The sequence below is a fragment of the Brachionichthys hirsutus genome, unplaced genomic scaffold (genome assembly GCF_040956055.1).
Source record: "Brachionichthys hirsutus isolate HB-005 unplaced genomic scaffold, CSIRO-AGI_Bhir_v1 contig_276, whole genome shotgun sequence".
NCBI lineage: Eukaryota > Metazoa > Chordata > Actinopteri > Lophiiformes > Brachionichthyidae > Brachionichthys > Brachionichthys hirsutus.
The window spans coordinates 40681-62747 of record NW_027180514.1 but is presented as its reverse complement, the minus strand read 5'-3'; the positions used below and the strand labels follow the sequence as shown (position 1 = coordinate 62747).

The 22067-nt window shown below is 44.1% G+C and overlaps 1 protein-coding gene across 1 annotated transcript in view; it reads left to right on the top strand.

Moving 5' to 3' along the window:
* Nucleotides 1–22067, top strand: part of LOC137915753 (laminin subunit alpha-3-like) — a 52831-nt gene that overhangs the window by 28273 nt on the left and 2491 nt on the right. The window contains exons 16-70 of the mRNA XM_068758871.1: nt 287–386; nt 1100–1152; nt 1227–1332; nt 1415–1514; nt 1609–1765; nt 2348–2486; nt 2607–2609; nt 2707–2849; nt 2997–3100; nt 3722–3878; nt 4067–4230; nt 4352–4460; nt 4549–4646; nt 5175–5355; nt 5505–5631; nt 5865–6013; nt 6478–6593; nt 6760–6971; nt 7313–7517; nt 7877–8021; nt 8117–8257; nt 8474–8635; nt 9091–9192; nt 9293–9376; nt 9667–9897; nt 12169–12282; nt 12741–12859; nt 12952–13032; nt 13119–13219; nt 13340–13393; nt 13488–13639; nt 13825–13935; nt 14038–14149; nt 14280–14447; nt 14552–14748; nt 14864–14980; nt 15268–15422; nt 15551–15692; nt 15821–15920; nt 16009–16125; nt 16209–16379; nt 16468–16619; nt 16702–16896; nt 16987–17135; nt 17239–17401; nt 17496–17623; nt 17838–17982; nt 18098–18193; nt 18286–18440; nt 18548–18665; nt 18766–18906; nt 18994–19124; nt 19272–19406; nt 19497–19617; nt 21819–21946. Of these exons, the coding sequence (XP_068614972.1) occupies nt 287–386; nt 1100–1152; nt 1227–1332; nt 1415–1514; nt 1609–1765; nt 2348–2486; nt 2607–2609; nt 2707–2849; nt 2997–3100; nt 3722–3878; nt 4067–4230; nt 4352–4460; nt 4549–4646; nt 5175–5355; nt 5505–5631; nt 5865–6013; nt 6478–6593; nt 6760–6971; nt 7313–7517; nt 7877–8021; nt 8117–8257; nt 8474–8635; nt 9091–9192; nt 9293–9376; nt 9667–9897; nt 12169–12282; nt 12741–12859; nt 12952–13032; nt 13119–13219; nt 13340–13393; nt 13488–13639; nt 13825–13935; nt 14038–14149; nt 14280–14447; nt 14552–14748; nt 14864–14980; nt 15268–15422; nt 15551–15692; nt 15821–15920; nt 16009–16125; nt 16209–16379; nt 16468–16619; nt 16702–16896; nt 16987–17135; nt 17239–17401; nt 17496–17623; nt 17838–17982; nt 18098–18193; nt 18286–18440; nt 18548–18665; nt 18766–18906; nt 18994–19124; nt 19272–19406; nt 19497–19617; nt 21819–21946 (7256 nt within the window). The remainder of the gene's footprint in view (nt 1–286; nt 387–1099; nt 1153–1226; nt 1333–1414; nt 1515–1608; nt 1766–2347; nt 2487–2606; nt 2610–2706; nt 2850–2996; nt 3101–3721; nt 3879–4066; nt 4231–4351; nt 4461–4548; nt 4647–5174; nt 5356–5504; nt 5632–5864; nt 6014–6477; nt 6594–6759; nt 6972–7312; nt 7518–7876; nt 8022–8116; nt 8258–8473; nt 8636–9090; nt 9193–9292; nt 9377–9666; nt 9898–12168; nt 12283–12740; nt 12860–12951; nt 13033–13118; nt 13220–13339; nt 13394–13487; nt 13640–13824; nt 13936–14037; nt 14150–14279; nt 14448–14551; nt 14749–14863; nt 14981–15267; nt 15423–15550; nt 15693–15820; nt 15921–16008; nt 16126–16208; nt 16380–16467; nt 16620–16701; nt 16897–16986; nt 17136–17238; nt 17402–17495; nt 17624–17837; nt 17983–18097; nt 18194–18285; nt 18441–18547; nt 18666–18765; nt 18907–18993; nt 19125–19271; nt 19407–19496; nt 19618–21818; nt 21947–22067) is intronic.

The following is a 22067-nucleotide window of genomic DNA, read 5'->3' as shown; positions in this document are numbered from 1 at the left end:
TTATACAATCTGTGTGGATTTATACAATCTCGAAGCTGCATGACTGATATCGCAGCTGTGCTGCTTGAAGTCTACCAGTGGATTTTTGAAAGGAAGTGTTTTCCCCTGCAATGTAAATGCAATTAAAATAAAGGAAATGAGACTTCCTTCCATTTGGAAGAGGAAGAAAAACAATGATTTCATGCAAGGCCATTTGCGCTGTGGTGAAAAAACAACAACCCTGATTGTACCAGTCTTCGCTACCAGCCTCGACAACAATCCATAGATTCGTTATCTGCTGTTTCAGGGCTCCTGCCGCTGCCTATCAAACGTCGAGGGGACCCTGTGTGACAAGTGTAAACCTCTCTACTGGAATCTCTCTGCAGGGAACACTCATGGGTGTATCGGTAAGAGAGGTCTCAACAGAAAGAAAAGACTGCTGAATTAATCAATTCATTACGTTGATCTCCTATCAGCCGGTAGTGCCCCATCTGATATTTCTTCTCCTGCAGCATTAGCTCCAATCACTGATCCCATTTATTTTTACAAGTAGCAATCTGACAAGGTCCTGGCCCCGCTTAAACAGTTGATATGTCAACATAACCCTCTCAACAAGGCGAAATGAATAATAAAAGCTGAAGAATAATACAAATGCAGACAAATTCCTGCAAACTGCTCTGAGCGTGGAACTGACATTTTTTGCAGTGTCTTCTCAGTAATGAATACACACCGACACATTAAAGGCAAAGCTTCTCCAGCACCACAAAGAACATCTCTAGCCTGATCCACTGGGAATACTGAAGCCTCAGGGTTATCTCATTTTGCTTGTCTAATTCTACACATCTGCTGTGTAACAATAATGTTCTCACTATCACACTACCTGCACAGGTAGGCCTGGAAAAAAGAGAGAGCTTTGAATATCATAAGAACGGCTCTGATTGGCCGTGGTCAAACATTGAGGGAAATGTTTTCTTCCACTGTGGCTGTAAATCTTGTCTGGACCTCAGATGTTTCTGTGCCGTTCCATTTCACCCGTGGAAGTGATGAAGTCTTGTAATCAAAGATCGCCGTTGCAGATCGCCATTTCTATTTACCCCCCCCCCCCTCTCTTCCCTACCAGAGTGTCACTGTGATTTGAAAGGGACCCTGAGTGGCGTTGGGGAGTGCGAAAAGGTAAGAATATTCAACAGTCATTCATTTTAGAAGCCAAAATGTATTTATTTCTCCTGGTTTTCTGTTTGGTCTAGAAAAATGGGCGGTGCCACTGCAAGCCGAATGCATGTGGAGATGCATGTAACGCCTGCAAAGATGGACACTTCCTGCTGCAGAAGAAGATGTATTTAGGCTGTCAGGGTAACATGACCAAACGTCTTATGTTCTAGGGCTAGGCTGTACAATCAATAGAAGAATTGATCAAGCTGTTTGCCTCTGTCAGGCTGTCAGTGCGATGTAGGTGGAGCAATCAGCACGGCGTGTGACGAGACCTCAGGGCAATGTCAGTGCCGGGAAAATGTAGTTGGACGCAAATGCACCGAGTAAGATATGGCCGCCTTAGTGATTGTCTGTTTTTCCAATGTTATGCACATAAAGCTACATAGTTTTGATTTAAATATTTGTTTGTGTTGTCAGGTCAGAACCAAACTACTATTTTCCCGCTCTCCACCAATTAAAGTACGAGGTTGAGGATGGCATCACGCCAAATGCCAGGCCAGTGCGCTTTGGCTATAACCCTCAAGAGTTCCCAGAATTCAGCTGGAGAGGCTACGCTGTGATGTCTCCTGCACAGGTTAGTAATATATCCACATCAGCACGCTGATGAATTGAGTGTAGGGCTATTCCAATAAATGATGCTATGGCTGAGAATTTTTGTTTTTATTTTTATATCACTTCAATAACTCTATAAATTCCCTTTTCAACCTGTTCTGATACCACCGTGAATATTTTCGATTTTAAAGCACACCACCGCAGCCAAACAAGCTGATGCTGGAATGCGGTCGCCACATCTCTCTTAGAACTAACATTATCTCTCTTCAGCCGGAGGTGATCCTTATGCTTACCCTTGGCTTTCCTGGCCCTTTCCATATTGTAATGCGATACCTCAGCCCTCGAAAAAAGAGGCGCGCACGGGTGAGAGCAAGGATCTTGGTGGTGGATGAAGCTGGCTTTCAGTCCTGCTGTGACTGTAAGTGAAGGGCCTGCATGCCTTTGGCTGTATTTTCTGCTCCTACTTTGCTTGCTCTCTGTTCATTAGCCTGCTCTTTGCTCAAATCCTCCGCCACCTGACATGATTTCTCGTAGCATTAGACCCACATCATCCACTCAAACCGGTGCCATTGCAGTCAGCTACGTGTTGCTCTCATCCCTGCAGAGTGTGGTCAGAGTAACAGTGCATGTTGAACCAAAGAATGGGAGGCAGCATTTGTACCGCGTGGTTCTGAGGTTCACTAACCCGAGCAGCGCCAGTGTGATGGGTAGCATCAAGGCTACCAATAATAGAGGGACTGCAGGTAAGGCTGCATGTAACGTTGAGTCCCTTCTTTCATTTCATGTACAGTTTGGACCATCAACAAACCTAACCACTCATTGAATGAATGGAATGAGGAACCGGTGTTCTCCCTCCACACCAGCTGGTGTGACGTGTCTTGCTTGCACACTGATGATGCCCAAATTATTGTTTTCCGTGCATACAGTTGTGAATGTGAAAGATTTTGTTTTGATGCTCGGCAGGGTCTGAGCAGAGTACGGAAGTTATATTCCCCCCGAGTCCCTCCCCGTCCTTCCTCACAGTCCCAGGAGAGGGCTTCGCAGAGCCCTTTGGATTGACCCCTGGGAAATGGATCGTTCACATTCGGGCACAGGGAGTGCTGCTGGTGAGTTTTCAAGATAGATAAAGACATGAAAATGATCACATAAATATTTGAAAGAAAAAAAATTCAATCTACTTGTGTAATGTTCCAGTATTTCATTTCATTATTGTCCCATTACTTAAGTACACTTTGACCAATGTCACTCTCCAGGACTACTTAGTGCTGCTGCCCCGGGATTACTACGAGGCGCCTTTGCTGCAGGAAAAGATCTCCCAGCCTTGCACATATCTACCCACTGCCAACAGGGAGACCAAGTAAATCTAAAAGATTTCTTTCCAGCATTCAGTACGAGTAGTCTGAGTCGTCATGCATTACAGCAATAGTTTTTGTTTTTGCCATCCAGCTTTTTCCTTCTCACTGAACTCAAGAAGCTTCTTGAAGCTGTGTAAATGCAAGAGATATCCAAGATGGCAGCACGTCTTTGCATGTCTGTGTGTCTGTGTGACTGTTCTATTGTTAACTGGGTGTTAGTCACTGTTTCAGTAAAAACTGTGAGTGCGATTCTTTCACCACTTGGGTTCTGCATCGGTTTTTAGGTATTGTTTTAATCTCAGGCTGACGTGGACTAGTCTTGTAACCAGCTAGACATTTCTCTGTCCCAAAATCATCTCTGATGGGGATTAGTGCTTCATAATTACCAGGTAGATCTCAGTATGTTCAGTGTGGTATTTCTGAGTGAGTACCCCAGGGATCTGTCCTGGGACTTTTGATATTTATCATATATTATCATTGATCACATGCAGTGATCAAAATGTTCTCAATGCAAGGATCCACTTTTATGCTGATGATGAATGAGGCATGTAGAGCTTATTGTTTCAATATAGAAAGACCATCTCATCTGTCTTGCTGACTTTGCCTGTGTCTTTCTGTCCCAGCTGCCTGTTGTATAAGCACGTGGCAATGGATGGATTCAGCTCTGCACTGGGCTCACGAGGAAAACTCTCCAGTCGCAGAGGGCGCAGGAGAAGGCAGGATCGTTTGCGGCGTCCCAGTCCAAATCACCCTGAGATGGTTGCTCTCAGTGGCAGACAGGTACGATAGAATACTGGAGTCTATGTCGATTGCTGTGTGTAATATAGAACTGTTGGATTCAGAGTTTGGCTAATTGCCCTTAACGCAATGTTGTTTAAGTCTAGAAGAGAAGCAAAACTTTTAGATTTTGTGTCAACACTGTGGAACTAAACTTTACTTAGCTCAAACAAACTGTTGCAATTCTGTAGTCACAGCTCCAGCTAAGTCTGCGTGTGCCTCATCCTGGACTGTATTCCCTGGTCCTGGAATATGCAAGTGATGCAGACTCTGTCCAGAATGTCAACATTCTCATCGATGGCCAGTCAGATGGGCTGATCCCAGCCAGGGCCAACATTTACAGTTGTGCCTACAGGTAAGTGTCTTTTTGATTGACAATTCAAAACATTTTTAACACTGTCATTTTAATTTCTATGAGACTTGAAAGCTGCACAACATGTTTGCTTCTCGGCGGTTGCCTCTTCCAACCCCTGCAGCTTTTTGTGCCGGAGTGTGGCAGTGGACAGTAATAACCGCGTGACAGTGTTGCAGCTTTCTCACAAGAATGAAGTTCTTCTGCAAACTTCCTCGGCATCATTCCTGCTGGTGAGGGAAACAGAACGGTTTCTAACAGCTCAATATCTACTGTAGGCAATCAGCGTGCATTTCATAATTCAGTAATTGCTCTCTCTAGTATAAAGTGTATGCAGTCCCTGCAGAAGAGTTCTCCATTGAGTTAGTGGACCCCAAAGTACTCTGTGTCTCAACCCATGGCCGCTTCACCGAAGACAGGTACCCCACCTTAAAGGAACCCATGTGCATGGTTTTGAATGCTGAAAGGTGAGGTCGTTTCACATAAGCTGGCGTCTCCTTAAAGAGAAACATTTTCACATTTACATAACCATGCAGTCATTTTGTCTGGCTGCTCATCACGCCACACGTAGCTGATTAAACCTCCATCGGATTGTCCCTCTGCTCTGATTTGTGGACTGATATGAAACTATTTGGACAGCCGGACCTTCTAACCTCCATTTGGCCTTCAGCTGTTTCAGGTTTAATTCATATTTCTCACTTATCTCTGTCATAAATAATGCCACTCATACTCCCACTACAGCCTTTGCTGCAGATATGTATGAACAAACATTTATTTCACGCATGCAGAGATTGTGCTTCGGGCTTCAGTGACATACATTTCCATCAGGTTCCGCTACTTCTCTGTAGTTTTGTCCACAATCTCTCTACGATAACACTCAGCCAACACCTCAAATACTTTCAGTGGGCTTTATGTAACACCGTCTTTTTGCTTTTAAATGTTTGCAGTCGGCATTGCATTCTGAGACAATTCAACAAGCCAGCCTCTGCATTGCTCTTGTCTGCTGCCCGTGATGGACAGCTGTCTCCGGCACCAGCTGCGTCTGAGGATTGGAGAAGGAGACGACAGACAGGGACATCCATTGCCCGAGACGTCCAGACTGATGGGATACTGCTTAAATACCCTCAGGTAAAACCTGTCTTTACTAACCTTGTTGAGCAATTTGAGGACTTTCTGGATCCTTCTGCTGGGCATTTGAGACTTGATCAGCCTGATATTAACTTTTAATTTCACATCAACTGTTTGACACTAAAGCTTTCCTCTCACATTTCTTCCAGACTGAGATCTCTTTGACTCCCAAGGTGCCACTAACGGGCAGATATGTGGCCGTGGTGCATTATCGCCAACCTGAGCATACCTCCTTCCCCGTGGATGTCCGAGTCGATACGGGCCGTGAATTGAAGGGTGAGTGCGTTTGAGACTGTTGATTTACTCCCTTCTGACTTTACTCCCCTTTGCATATAGGAATAGATATCCCTTCTCAGCTGGAGGATGATTCCTCCTTCAGTGAGGAGGACGTTCCCAGGCTCAAGGCTAAACATGACTTGTGTGACTTTAAAGGAGGGATTATCATGCCACATGTTGAACTTTCTACTTTTTTGTTTTTTAAACTTTGACTCCTGTAACTTCTCTCGTAGGTTCTATAAATGCCTCCTTCTGCCCTGCGGTCTCAGGCTGCAGGGAGGTTGTGATCACTGGTGGCCACATCGTCTTTGACTTTGATCAGAGTTCTCGGCAGCAGCCCACCATCACTCTGACTGTTCCACCAAGAAAGACCCTTATTCTGGTCAGTGGTTGATGTAATCCTTTTGAATTATGTTTCCCCGGTGAATTAAGTCAGAATGTAACAACAGAAAGTTAAAAAAAGAAAAAAGAAAAGACTCCAGTATCCGTGTAAAACCCGCAGGTTTGAGGTCTCTGTTTTATATTACAGTAGTTCATGTTCTCGACATGCTGATGTCGTCTCTCTTCAGCGTTATGCCGTATCCATAACAACAACAATGGAGGGACTGTGTTTAACTTGGCAGCCCCACACAGCTTAATAAAGCCCGCGCTTCCACACTCTGTATAAGAGGGCAGGTTGTACTTTGATACCCCGCTGTTCACCTGCTTTACGCTTCCTTCTTGAGTTAAAACTAAACAGACAAACATTTTAAATGCTTAGCTTATCGCAGTATCACACTGATAAATATGCTCTAAGCACAAAACAAGCCAAAGCTGTTGTTCTGACTTTTCTTTTTTTATGCACAGGATTATATCATGCTGATTCCTGATAGCAGCTACACTCCGGATCTCTTGAAAGAGAGGCCGCTGGATAAATCTGAAGATTTCGTTCAACAGTGTAGAGGAGAAGGTTTCTATATAGAGTAGGTGTCCGTCATGATCTGTGAAATCAAACGACGCTTTAATGTTGGTGCTTGTTTGATAAATTCACCAGCACATCACTTTTCAGGGAAATGGTTCCCTCTAGCTGTGATAGTGAAATATGAACCGCATCTGTATTTGAAACTCTTTTTTGGCTTTCTTCTCCAGCCCAAGAACATCTTCGCAGTTTTGCAGAGACTCTTCCCGCTCTCTCGTAGCGGCCTATAATGATGGAGCTGTGGCTTGCGGCTGTGACAAGTCTGGCTCGACAGGGACCACTTGTGATCCTGTGGGAGGGCAGTGTGCCTGCAGGCAGCACGTCATTGGCCGTCAGTGCACAAGGTGTGCCACGGGATACTTTGGATTCCCCTACTGCAGACGTGAGTCAATAGTAACAGCTTCCTGTTATGACGCAAAGTCGGCTTCTAAAGTCCTCCACCGAGGAGGACGTTTCTGTTGGAGTCCATTTCTTAACTCAAAAATCGCCAAATACATTTTTATAATAATTGTTTTTTTGCATTTGTAGAGTTTGGCCTCAGATTACATCTACCAGACTTTAATAGTGACGTGGATTAACATCTGGATTATATTAAAAGCCTACAATGCTTCATCAAAAATTATACAGTGACATCCTGATTAAAAGGGATTGTTGGGCCTTGACAAAGGTATGAATTTCAAATGCATTTGTCGTAATGCAATCCCATCTCTTTTCACTCTGCAGCATGTGAATGTGGCCGCCGGCTGTGTGACGAGGTAACAGGAAGCTGCATTTGCCCCCCTCAGACGGTCAAACCGGCCTGTGACGCATGCCAGGCTCAAACCTTCAGCTATCACCCTTTGTTGGGCTGCGAGGGCTGTGAATGCTCTCCAAACGGCATCAAAACCAATGCAGGGCCTGACTGTGACCACGTCACCGGACAGTGCATGTAAGTGGAAACCTCCTACCTATAAGGCTAAGCAAGCAGAGGGTTCATTGTTTCCGAGGGACATGTGTGTCGTGCAAGCAATTTGGATTGATTTAAAGCTTTTCCTTGGATCTGACGTTCAACCTGAATGAATGCAATGAGCCTCAAGCTGAAAAATACAATTTCAAACATAACCTACTCTTTTAAAGACAAAGGAAATGGTGCAGGAAAATTCAATTGGTGAAGAAAACAGGTTAAAAAATGCCAGTTAGTATACTTTTTACCGTGTTATTGTTATTAACTATGAAACATAATGATAACTAGCTTATGTCTGTGATTATTTTACATTAATTTGAACTCTTCTGTGCATTTATGTGTAGCTGTAAGCCTAGGATTGGAGGCCGACAGTGTGATCGCTGTGCTGCGGGTTATTATCGCTTCCCTGATTGCATTCCTTGTGACTGCAACCACGGCGGCGTCGCGCCTGATGTGTGCCATCCAGACACGGGGAGGTGTCTCTGCAAGGTGACTCTAATTTAATCATGTGAAAACCCATTTCTGATTGATTGCTTGCTCTGTTGTCGGATTGAATCTCTCCGTTATTCCTGTCATGTTTGCAGAGAAACATCGCCGGCGCCAAGTGTGACGCTTGTCAGGAAGGCTCCTTCTATTTTGACCCCGTCAACCCTCGCGGCTGCACCGCCTGCTTCTGCTTCGGCGCAAACGACCAGTGTCAGAGCTCCAGCAGACGCAGGGGGAAGGTGCCTTCAACCTTTTCTGTTCCTGCATGTCTGTGGAAATGTCATATCTTCCAAATGTCACGACTGCTAGTAGTTTTGTGGTGAACCGTATTTTTTTTTCTGGCTGCCTCTGGAGTCAAATCTTTGAAAATTTTAAGTTATTACCTCTGAACTGAGATCACAGAACATTTTAAGATGTATTTTCCGCTTGAACCCACAAACCCTTCCTGTTATTAGTTTGTGGAAATGCAGGCTTGGCGTTTGGAAACCCCCGACCAGGAGGAGGTGTCCTCTGTGTTGAACGCCGCCGCTAACACCGTGCTGGCAGACGTCCAGGAGCTTCCCTCCACAGTCCAGGCTTTACACTGGGTGGCACCCTCATCCTATCTGGGAAACCGGGTAAGTTGGAAAAAGTAGAGGAAATCATGATAATTGGAAAAAAACTCTGCCATGAAATGGTTCATTCACAGCATGCTGAGAGGCCAAAAGTTATCGTTTAGAGTTAATATTAAAGTAAAACTCATTAATGTCTTGGTTGTTAATGAAGTTAAGATACTCACTACTTCCTCTCAGTGTTGACCTACACTACTACCCCACTGAACGCTCTTGATGTCAAGGAATTTAATGAACTTCTTATCTCTTATTTTAAGTCTTTAGCAATTATAGACTATGAATGTAACAATGTTTGACATATTTCAATGTGCAAAGAAAATTAGAATATAATCTGTTGTGAAATCAGACAGACGTTTCATACATGCACTTCACTCTTTTGCCTCATGCTCTGCTTCCCAGTTTTTTTTCAGTCCTTTCAGATGAGCTGATATATTTTTTTATTTCTCCATCTTCTATCTTAGATTTCATCTTATGGGGGTTTCCTCACCTACCAATCCAAATCCTTTGGGATTCCCAGTCAGGGCATGAATCGCATGGATAGAAGACCTGATGTTGTGCTGTCTGTGCGTAGTGTTACTAGATTTAATTAAAAACAATTTTTTAACTTTAGACCTCTCCTCTTTTAAAAACACACAATTTATCCAGCTCAACATTCTTCCTTAGGGTCAGGATATGACTTTGATCCACGAGGCTCCTCACACCCCTCTTCCAGACAGGCTGTATCAGGGCAGAGTGCAGCTCTTGGAGGTAAAATACACACCAGCACATCAATTTTAGTCTAAGGCTACACCAGGCACTACCCATTTAGACTGAAGTTTAAAGTTGTTATTTTTGGCTTAAAGGGGAATTTCTATTCCGATAGTGATGCTAGATTAACAGTCAGACTCACCAAAGGCTTTTTGATTAACCCTATAACCCTATAATCAAACCGTTCTCATTGCATCTCATGAATTCTGGTGAAACGTGATTTTTGGAGAATATTCTCACTTATGGATCAATCAGCATCAATCTCAAAAGGAATGTTGCGTAATTTTCAGGGAAACTGGCGCCACGCCATCTCCAACCGGCCCGTCTCCAGACAGGAACTGATGATGGTCCTCGCTGGTCTGGTTGGTTTGAGGATCCGAGCCCTGTATTTCTCTCAGAGCCAGCGACTCAGCTTAGGGGAGGTGGGCCTGGAGGAAGTAACTGACACCGGGAGTGGCAGCCCAGGAAACACTGTGGAAGTTTGCTCCTGCCCGCCTCAGTACGCTGGAGACTCCTGTGAGGTGAGGAATTAGAAACCCCTCGGCACTTCTCAGATTAATTTTAGATACTTTAAGAATGAAGTTCAAGTGTAGCATCATTAGAAGGTTACCATTCCGATGAATCCTGTCTTGTTTGGAGATAAAAGCTAACGTCTGCACACAATGTGGAGATGAACTTGTAGTAAATATGGTGACAGGGTGGGAAAATAAAGAGCACCACATTTGTTCGCTCAAACGGAGCAGCCAACAAGCAGGGTGGGGGCAAGGTGTTGAGTAGAGGCATCTTTAAGGCGCTGGACATCCTCATATTTTTAGGGGTGTCCCGACACGCCTGAACCAAGCGCCGCACCCTTTTCTTAAAGGAAAAATTCCTCATCGAAGGAGAGCTGTGCAGACAAATCGTCTCACCCCAGGCTGGGTTATGATGCACAATCACGCAGACATACTATTTGTGATTTTACAGCTATAATCACCGGCATGGCTGCAACTCACAGAGGCCGAGTGATGGAGAAGAATGTGATTTAGCTGCACTAAAACCTTCACTTCAGCTCCCTTCATCCTCAGAATGTCCTGCTAAAATCTGATTTGATTGCCTGAAAACACAATCTTTTATAGGAAAACAGCGAAAAGAGTCAAACATTTAAATGTTCTCCAGAGAGTGCCGTTGCCATGGTTGCCCTTTACCTCTCTTTTTTATTATACGTGAGCCATCGTCTGACTGGGAGTGTTTCATTATGTGTGCCCAGAGGCTACGTGATAAGGTGCCGTGCCTTGACGGGCGAGGTGTGGTAGTTAGCCCACATGCCGTTATTCATAAACCTGCGTGTTCACGTTCACCTGGCACTCCTGCAGGCTGCATGCGTGTCTGTTGTGTCACAAAGTTGTGTCTGGACGCGTGAGTCAGGGGTGAGTTTGTTGTCTGGTGGGGTCCGACTTTCCGTTCGGTTGCACAAGTTGTGCAAACGCCGTTTTAAGGCACCCACACACACACACTCAAATATACAAATCATTACAGAATACTAACACAATTTACTTTCCTATGTGTGCGCCTGTCTAGTTACATCTAAGGCTGCGTGTTTGCATACACTAGAAAGAGAGAAGAGGTGAGAGTGCAAGCATCTAAAGTAACCCTTACATGTGTGTGCTTGTGCGCCTGCATACAGTCACGCTGATCTGCAAGACTGACTCAGGTAGGACATAGGGCGGGTCCTCTTTGTGTGCATGTGAGTAACTGTGAGTGTGTGCACTTAAGAGGCTGAGGCAGGGACGAGGGAAGCATTATTTCACACAGACTAAATGTTAGGAATGCCATACACACGTATGGATACGCCGCGGTGCACGGGGGTCTTGCAGCAGATCTTGATTTGCTGGACGTTGGTTGCGCTTTGCCACGCCGGCCACAGGCCCTACAAGAGAGGAGAGAGATCTCGTCGCTCGAAGCATCACGAAGGATGGACTCAGAGGATACAGTACCCTTCAGTTCACAATCAGGGAACTCAGGAGATCATGTATCCCTCAGTGAACGACGAAGGTAGCCCGGCGCTACGCCGTCCCTCGGTACATGACAGCGGACAGGCCATTCGATACCCTTCTGTGAATGACAGTGATGCCAGTGCTCAGATTCAGGTAAAAAAAAATCTCTCATCTCGCTGAAGGGATATCGTTTCAACGTAGCTGTGGGTTGTCCACGTCTCAGGCGTGGACTGTTGTGACTTGGACACTTTATCTCTGTAAGCAAAGGGTGCCCTTTTGCTCCTCAGTGCTGAACGAGTGACATTAAGTCAAGGTCCAGTTCATTGCTGAGTGCTCTGCAAACGATCACAGAGCAGAAGTGCTCTTTGGGAGTGTAGCCAATGTTCTCTAAAATGCTTAAAAGTTCAGCTAAACTGCAGGGAAAATCAGTGATTATTAAAAGTAGAAAAATGATCTAATATAGGATATAATATGTGATTTATGAGGGGCTAATTCATATTTATGCTGATAATATTTGCATTTACAGGAATAACCAAAAAGCATGATTTCTTTTGACATCATTGTAATGAATTGTAATGTGTTTTCTAAAGAGTTAAAACTAAGAAAGAGAAAAAAATAACAACATCTTGTTATTTAATCCATCAAAAAGGTTTTTTCTCAAATATAAATCTGTCATCTATCCATCTAGTGATATACACATCACTGTTCTAATTAGATATTGCTTATGAAATGAAATCTACTGATAGAGGGGTAATGATTTGTATTTTTAAGCAGCGATTTTAGGTTACGTAATCATATCTTTATGATTTTATTTTCCAGAAATGCGCTCCTGGTTACCACAGGGACGGTCAGGGGCCTTTCTTGGGCCGATGTGTTCCCTGCGAGTGCAACGGTCTGGCCGACGAGTGTGAAGAGAAGACGGGGAGATGCCTGGTAATAAACACACACACTCGCTTAACCCTCCTTTATTAACACTGTAATAATCACATAGCTGCAGTTCGGATACCTGCTCACAATAAATAAACAAAAAAGCGAGTGTACTGCAGCTTAGACAGTCTAGACGCATTTGCTCCAATCAGCATAGTTTCACATTTTTAACATCACAGCATCGTTTAATATGGTTTCCTGTTATGGTTTCCCTCTTGCTCATTTTTCTCCTTGATGGTACGATGAGCCTTTCAACACATTTGGAAATCTTATTAATCTCTATAGCATTAATGCTCTGCAAAACAGTCAGGACCAGACCTGTGTGTAAAGTATGTAAGGATCCAAACCCTAGCAAAGCCAACTTGCGAGTCCAGAACACATGCTCTGCTTGAATAGTTCTCTGTTCGGTGCTTTGCCCCTAAAACGTTACAAGACGTTTAATTCATGTATTTCTGCATTTTCAGAATTGTAAGTTCAACACAGCCGGGGACAGATGTGAACGCTGTGTAGACGGATACTATGGAAACGCGGCTCTGAGGACGTGCAGAGTTTGCCCGTGCCCATTGAGCCTGCCCGGGAACAGGTGGGTGTAACCCCCCCCCCCTCCAGCTAACTGTAATTAAATGAGAATAAGTATGTTGAGAATTAAATTATAATCTCTGCATCAATGTGCAGTTTTGCTATAGGCTGCAGAGAAGTCTTTGATGCTTTCCAGTGTATATGCAGAGCTGGCTACACTGGAGACAAGTGTGAGAGGTCAGTGTGGACTCGTGCTCTACGTTCAGGATGCTGCGAGCTTATTGCTGATTTGCCACGTTCTCGTTCTTATTTCTTTTCCACAGCTGTGCTCCTAGTTACTTTGGAGATCCACTGGCACCGGGAGGAAGTTGTCAGCCCTGTAATTGCAATGGCAACGGTAACAACTGTGATCCCAGGACTGGAGGTTAGATTCTGAGTTCAGCAATGCATTAACCCAGCATTTAATTAGTTCAACTCAGACATAGTCATTTTTAAATTCTCATCAACAAGCCTAAATTATTATTTAACAAACTGGTTTCTACAGTCTGCAAGAACGCACTGGAGCCTGGAGACACAAATACCGATGAGCACTGCCTAGGTGAATTGACAAAAAAAAAAGAGTTCTGGCACAGTGACATGCATTTAACACTCATGTGTGACCTTTGCTGATCCGATTCTCTGTTGTATTCCAGAGTGTGATAATTGCTCCCACACTTTATTGCACGATCTGGAGATTCTGGACGATGACCTGGAAAGGATAAAGTCTCAACTGGACAACGCCACTGCCAGCGCCTCCTCTAAAGACAGGCTGAAGAAGCTGGAAAAGGCCGTGTCAGACACCAAGGTAACACGTCGCTGTAACCATGAAAGGGTACAGATAGAGATGAATAGATCGTAAACAGTATTTAATGCATTCGTGAGATGCAAAACAAGTAATGATCTTAGCACCAGGTGAAGGCAAAGTGCTTGTTTTGAGACCTACGGTTTGTTGCCTTTGTGCACCTTAATTTCTGTTTCTGCTTTGTGCAGATTCTTGTCAACAAATTTGGTTCTGCCATCGACACGCAAAAGTCCAGAGTCAATCAGCTGGAGGAGGATGCAAACAGCTTCTCAGACGATGTCATCTCTCTTCAGGACAAGGTAGGGTGCAGCGTTATGTAATACGGACATGTCATAATAAGTATACGTGTGTAATGCATGTAAATGTAAATGTACTTTGTGGGTATGCATTTATATATTTAGGCAAAAAGAAGGGCTGCTGATGCTAACAAGGCTGTGCAAGATGTCGAAAAAACCCACAAAAGGGCAAAAGATCTGGACTCTGAGATTAACAACGTTCTTAAAAAAATCAAAGGTAAAGGGACCATTCCATTCACAACTGAGCTTTAGTGTCTTTCTCTGACTTGATGCTAGAAACAGCACCGACTGTTGGATCTGAAGTGTTTGCTTGACTTGGTGTTTGTGTGTTTTCTGTGTGCTTGAAGCACTTCTGGATCAACTGAGAGGGTCGGCCACGAGTGGCGACATGGTGCCAAATGAAAACCTGGATAAAATACTGGAAGATGCTCAGCGCATGGTGAAGGAGATGGAGAGCAGGAATTTCACTCCTCAGAAGACGGCTGCAGAGAAAGAGAGAGACGAGGCCAAGGAATGTAAGATAGCCGGTTTTAGTCAGGCATAAACCTGACTACACTTCTCTTTTCCTCCACAGTAGTTCATTAAACCTGACGTTGACTGTATCTATTCTATTATTTAGTGCTAGACTACATCAAGGCTAATGTAACTAAGCAGTATGATGACAATAAGGCGGCAGCAGACAAGATTCAGGGCCTTCTGAAGGACTACCATGCCAAGCTAAAGGATCTGGACAAGGCTCTGAAGGAGGCAACCGACTTCCTCAGAAAAGCCAACGCCCAAAACGGACTCAGCGCCCAGGCACTGGGAGATCTGCAGGTACCGACACACAAGTAGTTCATCAGCTATGCGAAACATGTGACTTTTTTTTTATTTTTTATGGATAGGAAACACCATACATGGGTGTAATTCAAACTCTCTTTTGCTCCTACAGAAACGTATCGATGAGCTAAAAAAGGAGCGCAAGACGGTCGAGGACCAAATATCCATGTCGGAGGATGAGCTGCAGAAAGCAGAGGATTTGGCGAAAATGTTATCCGACAGCAAAAAGGTCCGCTCGACAAACAGTGGTCCGTGTGTTCCTCGCCTGAAATCATTCGCTGTGCACGACTCCTGCTGCTTCTCAGTGTGAACCAAACCATTTTGACACACAAAGTTATAATACATGGCCTCATCTCTGACGCCACGCCAGCGAGCACTCGTGTCCTAACATGTCCACACAGATAACGATCTGCAGGTTTTTTTTTGTTTTGTTCGCCGTACCCTAAGGTGCGGTAAATGGAATTTCCTGCTCTCATGAATAACTTACCCCTCTTCACCTGAACCTCTCCTCTGTAGGAATACGAACATTTGGCAGCACAGCTGGACGGTGCCAAGACCGACTTGACCAAGAAGGTGAACGACGTTTCCAAGGCGGCGGCCAAGGAGGCCTTGGTGGTGGCTGCAGAGGAACACGCCAAGAACCTCGTCAAGATAGGAAATTACCTTGAAGAGTAGGTCTTTTGAAGACTCACAAGCTCGATATGACCTGTGTCTAATTCAAGAAAACACTGGTGCTGTTCTGCTGTGTTTTACTCTACGGTACTCGCGTATCTTCCTCTCACGCTGTTGTGAATTGCAGCGCTGTGAGGAACTTGAGCGGACGCAGTGAAGTGCGCAACGCCAAAGATGCCATCGATGCCTACAAGAACATCACAGATGCGGTTATTGCTGCGGAGGCTGCAGCTAATGAGGCCAAAGCTGCAGCAGGCAACACTTTGAATGTACTTAATGCCTTCACCTGGCAACTTACTGTGCATGCGTGGCACCGTGTCACGTTAACGAAATATTTCATTGTATTTTAGAATAGCCCTTAAAGTAAATCAAAGTGTTGTTTCTTTTATTCCTATAGAATATTAAAAAGAAGAAGCTGACAGAAAAAGCAAAACGGCTGAAAGAGACCGGTGAAGACCTTGTGCAGAATGCAAATGCTGCGACTCAAGACCTGCAAGGCGAGTCAGCCTGCAAATAAATTCTTGTTTTTAAAATGATCTAAAACATTAGTCACTCAGTCTTTTTTTTTCTTTTTTCCATTGGTAGATGCTGCAGACGACCTTGATGATCTAAAAACGCGTCTGATGGATGCTGAGCAGCAGAAGAAAGATCTCCACAAAGATCTACTTGATGCACAGAACCAGTTAAATGCCATCAACAGAGGTAGAGCCAGTAAATTAGCATTGGAATTATATTCATCTATGACTATGGAGTCCTTATTTCCTCTTCAACCTTCTTCAAATCAGATGACATTGGTGACATGATCGATGACGCCAAGAATAAGGCGGCTTCGGCCAATGACACGGCGCGCAACACTATAGATAAGCTGAATGCCATCAAAAAGGAAATTGCGAAGGTCAACGTCACTCCTACGGACTCCAACCTGAACAAAATATTGGATGATGTCAACAAGACAGGTGAGATTGTGAACAAGACGTTCAGCTCATTTGAAGTCTCTGTAGTACAAATGATTATTTATTTTTTTTGCATACATTCTGATTGCAGTGAAGGATTTGTGGAAAACCATCCCATCGCTGAATGACAGGATCTCAGAGGTGGAGAACCTGACCTCGCAGTTCTCCTCCATCAACAACATAACTGAGAACATCAAAAAAATCAAAGAGCTTATCGAACAAGCCCGGGACGCAGCCAACAGGGTGACGATCCTGCTTTGTAAATCTCATCCCAGATTTTTCCCGGGATGGTTCAAATTTCCATCCTATAACGTTATTTCTCCAGATTGTGATCCCGATGAAGTTCGCGGGGGACGGCCACGTGGAAATGCGTCCGCCAAAGGACCTGGATGACCTGAAGGCCTACACGTCCACGTCTCTGTCTCTGCAGAGACCTGAAGGCAGGGGAGACGGAAGACGCCGACGCAGACAGACCAGAGAGAAAGAGGACATGTTTGTGATGTACCTCGGAAACAGAGACGTAAGTTACTCCATATTCTTCTACATGTCTTCACGTTGAGAATTTTACATATATATACATAAGGTATTGACAAATTGTGTCTTGTTGTAGCCCTCTAAGAACTACATAGGTTTGGTTCTGAGGGACAACGTGCTGTATGGCGTGTACAAGCTCAACGGGAACAGCTACGAAATGAAGGCGGGCTACATCACCAAGTCTGCATCTGAGCCGTCAAAGTTTGACAAAGTGGACCTACACAGGTAAAAGCAGCACCTTGATCCTCTTTTGATTTTCCTGTTTTTAGTGTAGAGGTAAATATGGATCTTCCCTCCCCTCCCCCCCCCCACCCTGTCTACAATCTAGAATTTATCAAGATGCAAAGATTGTCCTGACGAAAGGTTTTGCCTCAAAGACTCCCAGCGTGCCAATTGTGAGCAGCAAGCAAGGAGAGGAGAACAAGAACCTCCTGGATCTGAGCCCCAGCGATATCGTTGTCTATGTCGGAGGCTACCCCGCCAATTTCACCGTAAGCAGCAAGGAAATAAACATCATCTAATTAATAATGAGCATGGGTTTTTTGGGGTTTTTTTGACAACTCTCTCCGCTTCTTCTCTCCTCAGCCGCCAGCTCCTCTCAACTACCCCATGTACAAGGGCTGCATTGAGTTCTCCTCCATAAACGACAAAGCCGTCAGTCTCTATAACTTCCAAAACGCAGAGAGGATCAATTTGAAGACGCCGTGCAAGAGGTCGGTCATAGAGTGCTCAAACTATTATACAAGATAAATTATTGTGCATTGCAACAATGACATTGCTGGTGTTTGTCGGACTCTTCCCCCCCCCCCCCCCCCCCCCCCACCGCTATCTGAGCGGATGCTCGGCTCCAGACTTCCTATGATGCCGAATGTAGGGGATAGAAGAAAACAAAAAAATCTTAATCTGACTTTTCTCCTCTCTGTCCAGATATGTACCGCCAGTGGATTCTGACTACTATGAAGGCAGTGGATACAGCAAAGTCATTATAGATAAAAAGTATCCCGTCCTCCTCATCAGCATGTCTGTCCATTCTCGTTCAGAAAATGGCCTCCTCTTATACATAGGATCTGAGGTATAGTTTATTGTTCCTATGTTCATGTCATAAATCTGACATTTTTAGGCATCTTTGGAATAATTACATGTGCAATTTTCAAGAACTTAAGTCTTACATGTCCTCTTCAACATAGAATTATTACTTCACTGTGACGACGGAGAAGGGCTTCATTTTCCTGCACAGTAATTTGCTCACAGGGCCAGTAACGAAAAACGAGAAAAAGTTCCCGGTAATTCAATTCTTTCCAAGTTCTTCTGTCATCAATCAACCCGATTATATTTAAAAATAATTATAATAATAATTCCATCAAACCTTCTTCAGACAAATGACTGGACCGACATCCTCATCATCGCAGTCCAAGGGAAGATGACCGTCCGAATAGCCAGTAAAGACGTGGTCACGGGCGAAGCTTCGTTCAAGAATGACGACTTTAAGGAGTACTATGTTGGGGGTGCCCCGCAAGACCTGCGAGAGAGGTGCTGATCTCGTTTCCCTTTAATCGGTCTGTGTCGTGAGTTAGGCGGCCGAACGCTTTCAAGCCTTCTCTCTGACAACTTGAGATTTGGCTCCCCCCCCCCCACAGATATAACATCACCATACAGCCGTTCAAAGGATGCCTCAAGAATCTGAAGCTGAATAAAGGCTTCAAACCAGTTGCTGAGCAAGTGGGCGTCAGCAAAGGTTGTCCCAGCGATTCCATGGTAAGACATTCGCCTCTGCATCGTTACCAACGTCCAGCTCGCGCGTAGGCTACAGGGAAGGACCATCTCACTGACGTGCGGCGTCTGTGTTCTTGTCTAGGCTGTCCGTAAAGCTGAGTTCAGCACGGGGAGCTCCCTGTCAGCTGACCTCGCAGGCTTCAGCTTGGCTGACGACGTCACCGTCTCCCTTGGATTCAAGAGCACGGAGAGTCAGGGTCTCATCCTGCAGAACAAACAGCTGGTCGGTTTATTTGTAGGAATGGATCTGTGGTAAGACAGACGGTCAGATGCTAAATCTTTTTCTTTTTTTTGTTGGTTTTTTTTTCAGGCTAACGGGTTGAATCTCCTTTTGGAAAATGGCTATGTGATCCTGAATTTCAACGGCAAAATGTGGAAATCAAACAAACAGTATCATGACGACCAGTGGCATTATTTGACAGTAAAAAGAAGAGCTGGAAGGTATGATAATGTTAACGTCCGTAAATAGCTCACATTGTTTCGACAACTAGGCGTGACCTCAGGTACTCAATCGTATTCATAAATTGAAACTGAAGCTAGCGTGTAAAAAAATAAATACGAAAATGCCTCTGGGATTTTTCCCAACAGGATTGGGCTGATGATTGACGATGAAGACGAGGGTCAGGAGCAGAGCGGCGGCTCTTCCATACCTGACACAGGTGGCTCCTTGTTTCTGGGGCAAAACACGTACAAAGGCTGCATTTCCAACCTCTACACGAGACGGTACGATCGGCCTCGCGCTCTGCTGTGTGCCTCACGTAGCTGGAGGATTTCAATGTAAGCTACGGTGTTCATGTTCCTCCATGTTTGTAGGCCTGAGAATCTCTACAAGGCCGAGGACCTCAGCAACTTCCACGCGACTGGAGACGTCCTACTCGACGTGTGCTCCGCCGACAGTCTGGCTCAGCTGATGCTGGACCGCGCCGCTAAGAAAGTGAGTGTTGGCGCTGCACATCACGCATAACGTAACCCACAGACATGTAATAAGATGGATAACCCCGCTGTAACAAAGTCAGTGAGCCTGTTAAAATCCTTAGAATAACATCTTCTCCTTCTCCATCATTTAAACCTCCACAAATGGTGAAGACACAATTTTTCATTTCCAAAGTCCAACTGTTCTATATAATTGTGCCGATAAAAGTTCTATTTTTATACAAGAATTGACTACAAAATATATATATATATATATAAAATGATGTCACAAATCAGGCTCACTTCAAAAAATTCAGTTTTCAATGAGCAAAAACTCTCAGCAGATGAACCCTTTGTTTGTCAGGTTCAAAACTAGCATGTACATTATGAAAACGGTGAGTTAATGATTGTCATACGTACTTTTATCTTGTGAAACAACAGCGCCGTAACAGTTTTTGAGCATGAAATAGTAATTACACTGTAATTACACATTAGTTTATTTTGTGTTGATGCTGTTCACATTTTATTTTGCTGCCTTATTTCCAGAGATGAAGACGAAAGGAGCCCTAAGATCCGCTGATGCTGACAAGAATCTAATATAAGCACCATAATGTTGTGTTGTTTAAGCGCAAGTTCAACTGCAGTGTACTTTAATAAAAAAAAAAACATTTGCATGATCATTCACAGTAATCACAATATTTACTAAATGCATTGTGTGTCTGTCTGTTGTAATCCAGTAAGTACAAACCAAATGTTGTGAATAACAAGCTTGAAATCAACCACGTCTCTTTTCTTTCTTTCAATGAACCACTTTCCCATCGTCATTTCCAAGCATGTGTCTGCTAACTCGTCACTTTTGCACCTAGTGGAAACACTCATCACATGACATCATGCAATGATGAATAACACGTCGAGCTCACTATTAAATAAAAAATACAGTCATGGTTAATGACCAATAAACATCAAAGGTCTGTATCTGACTTTCTGACCTTGTACATTGTTTTATATTCACCTTTGATTAACACAGAGGGAAACATGATAAATTGTGTTGCATTAAAACTCCCTGTTGTGATCCAGCAAAAGTCCTGTGAGATGTTATTTTCACGTCTGGGCTGCTTGCCTTAACAAAGTAGAGTAGCACGGAGCTGAATTATAATAAATTAGGAAGCCATTGAGATGTTTTAAAGCCTTTCCTGACGGGATGCGTTGGTTTTTCACGCGTTTCCGTTCTTTCACCTCAAAAGCATGATCACACCATTCCTTCAGATCACTGTAGATCTTGCATGCCCATCATAAACATCTGACTAAAGGAGTCCAGAATTATTCATCCCATTCTATTTGCTTTAACACAAAATAGATGGCTTAAATATTGATCAGCTGCTGCATGTGGTCATAAAAGTGTTATAACCTGCTGAGACTACTGTGCAAACGCCACAAGGAAAGGCGCAGTGAACTTAGTGGCGTCGTGCTGCATTACGTAACATCGGTGTGTCATGTGATTGATTTCACTTTAAGCCAGCCCTCATATCCACGAGCTGTGTTTTTATAATCTCTGTGCTTCCCTTACAAGTTCACTCCTGTTACTGCTGATGGCCCGAGGGTAAAAACACGCAGCCACTTTCCTGCACGGTGCATAAAAAAAGCTCAACGCAAAGTTCAAACACCCAACATGAACTGTAGCTGAAATCGAGCATCTTATGTCTCATGTTGTGCCACTGCGCCGTCAGGTGGAACCGCTGCTTAAACCCACTAGCTATGAAATCATAACCACCGTGCTGTAATGTGAGGCCATGGTGAAATCAGAAGTAAACAGCCTTGTGACTGACAGCTGATGTTTTTCCATTCATCTTCCATTATAGTACAATTGAATTATTTGAGTTTTGCCCAAAACAGTTAATTTAAACAGGTTCATTTAAGTTAAAGTTTTGCTGTTTCCTCATCAAACCATTGATTGATTATTCTACAACCATTAAACAAGCAGATTGACTGAGATCCTAAAGCTCAAATCGCAGCCACATTTCACCCCATTTGATGACGAACTTGGATTTTTGTGTCATCCATTTGTTCAGCCTTCCTTTAGTACACGCACAGTATTTTTGTTCACGTTGAGATGTCATTACTTCTGCACTTCCTCTACTAGAAGATCCACTTCCAAAGACGGAACAACAGAGAGCCAGCATAGTTCTTCCTGTTGAGTGTTTGTTCATGTTTGTGTTGTTTTAGGCGATGCAGGCCATAAATGACAGTGCATCATCAGTGTGCGTGTTACCAGCCCTGGTTCAGAACGCTTACCGCATGGGCGGCCCCAGCAGCCTGACCTTCGGCCTTCCACTGCAGGTCCTGCAGCCCAGGTGAGCCACTAGACTTTGCAGCATTTCAAAATAGACCTGAATGCTCAGAATAGTGTTAAAGCAAACAATGAGTTCTTAAATCACTAAAATAATCCCACAGTTATAGCAGAGCCAACGTTAC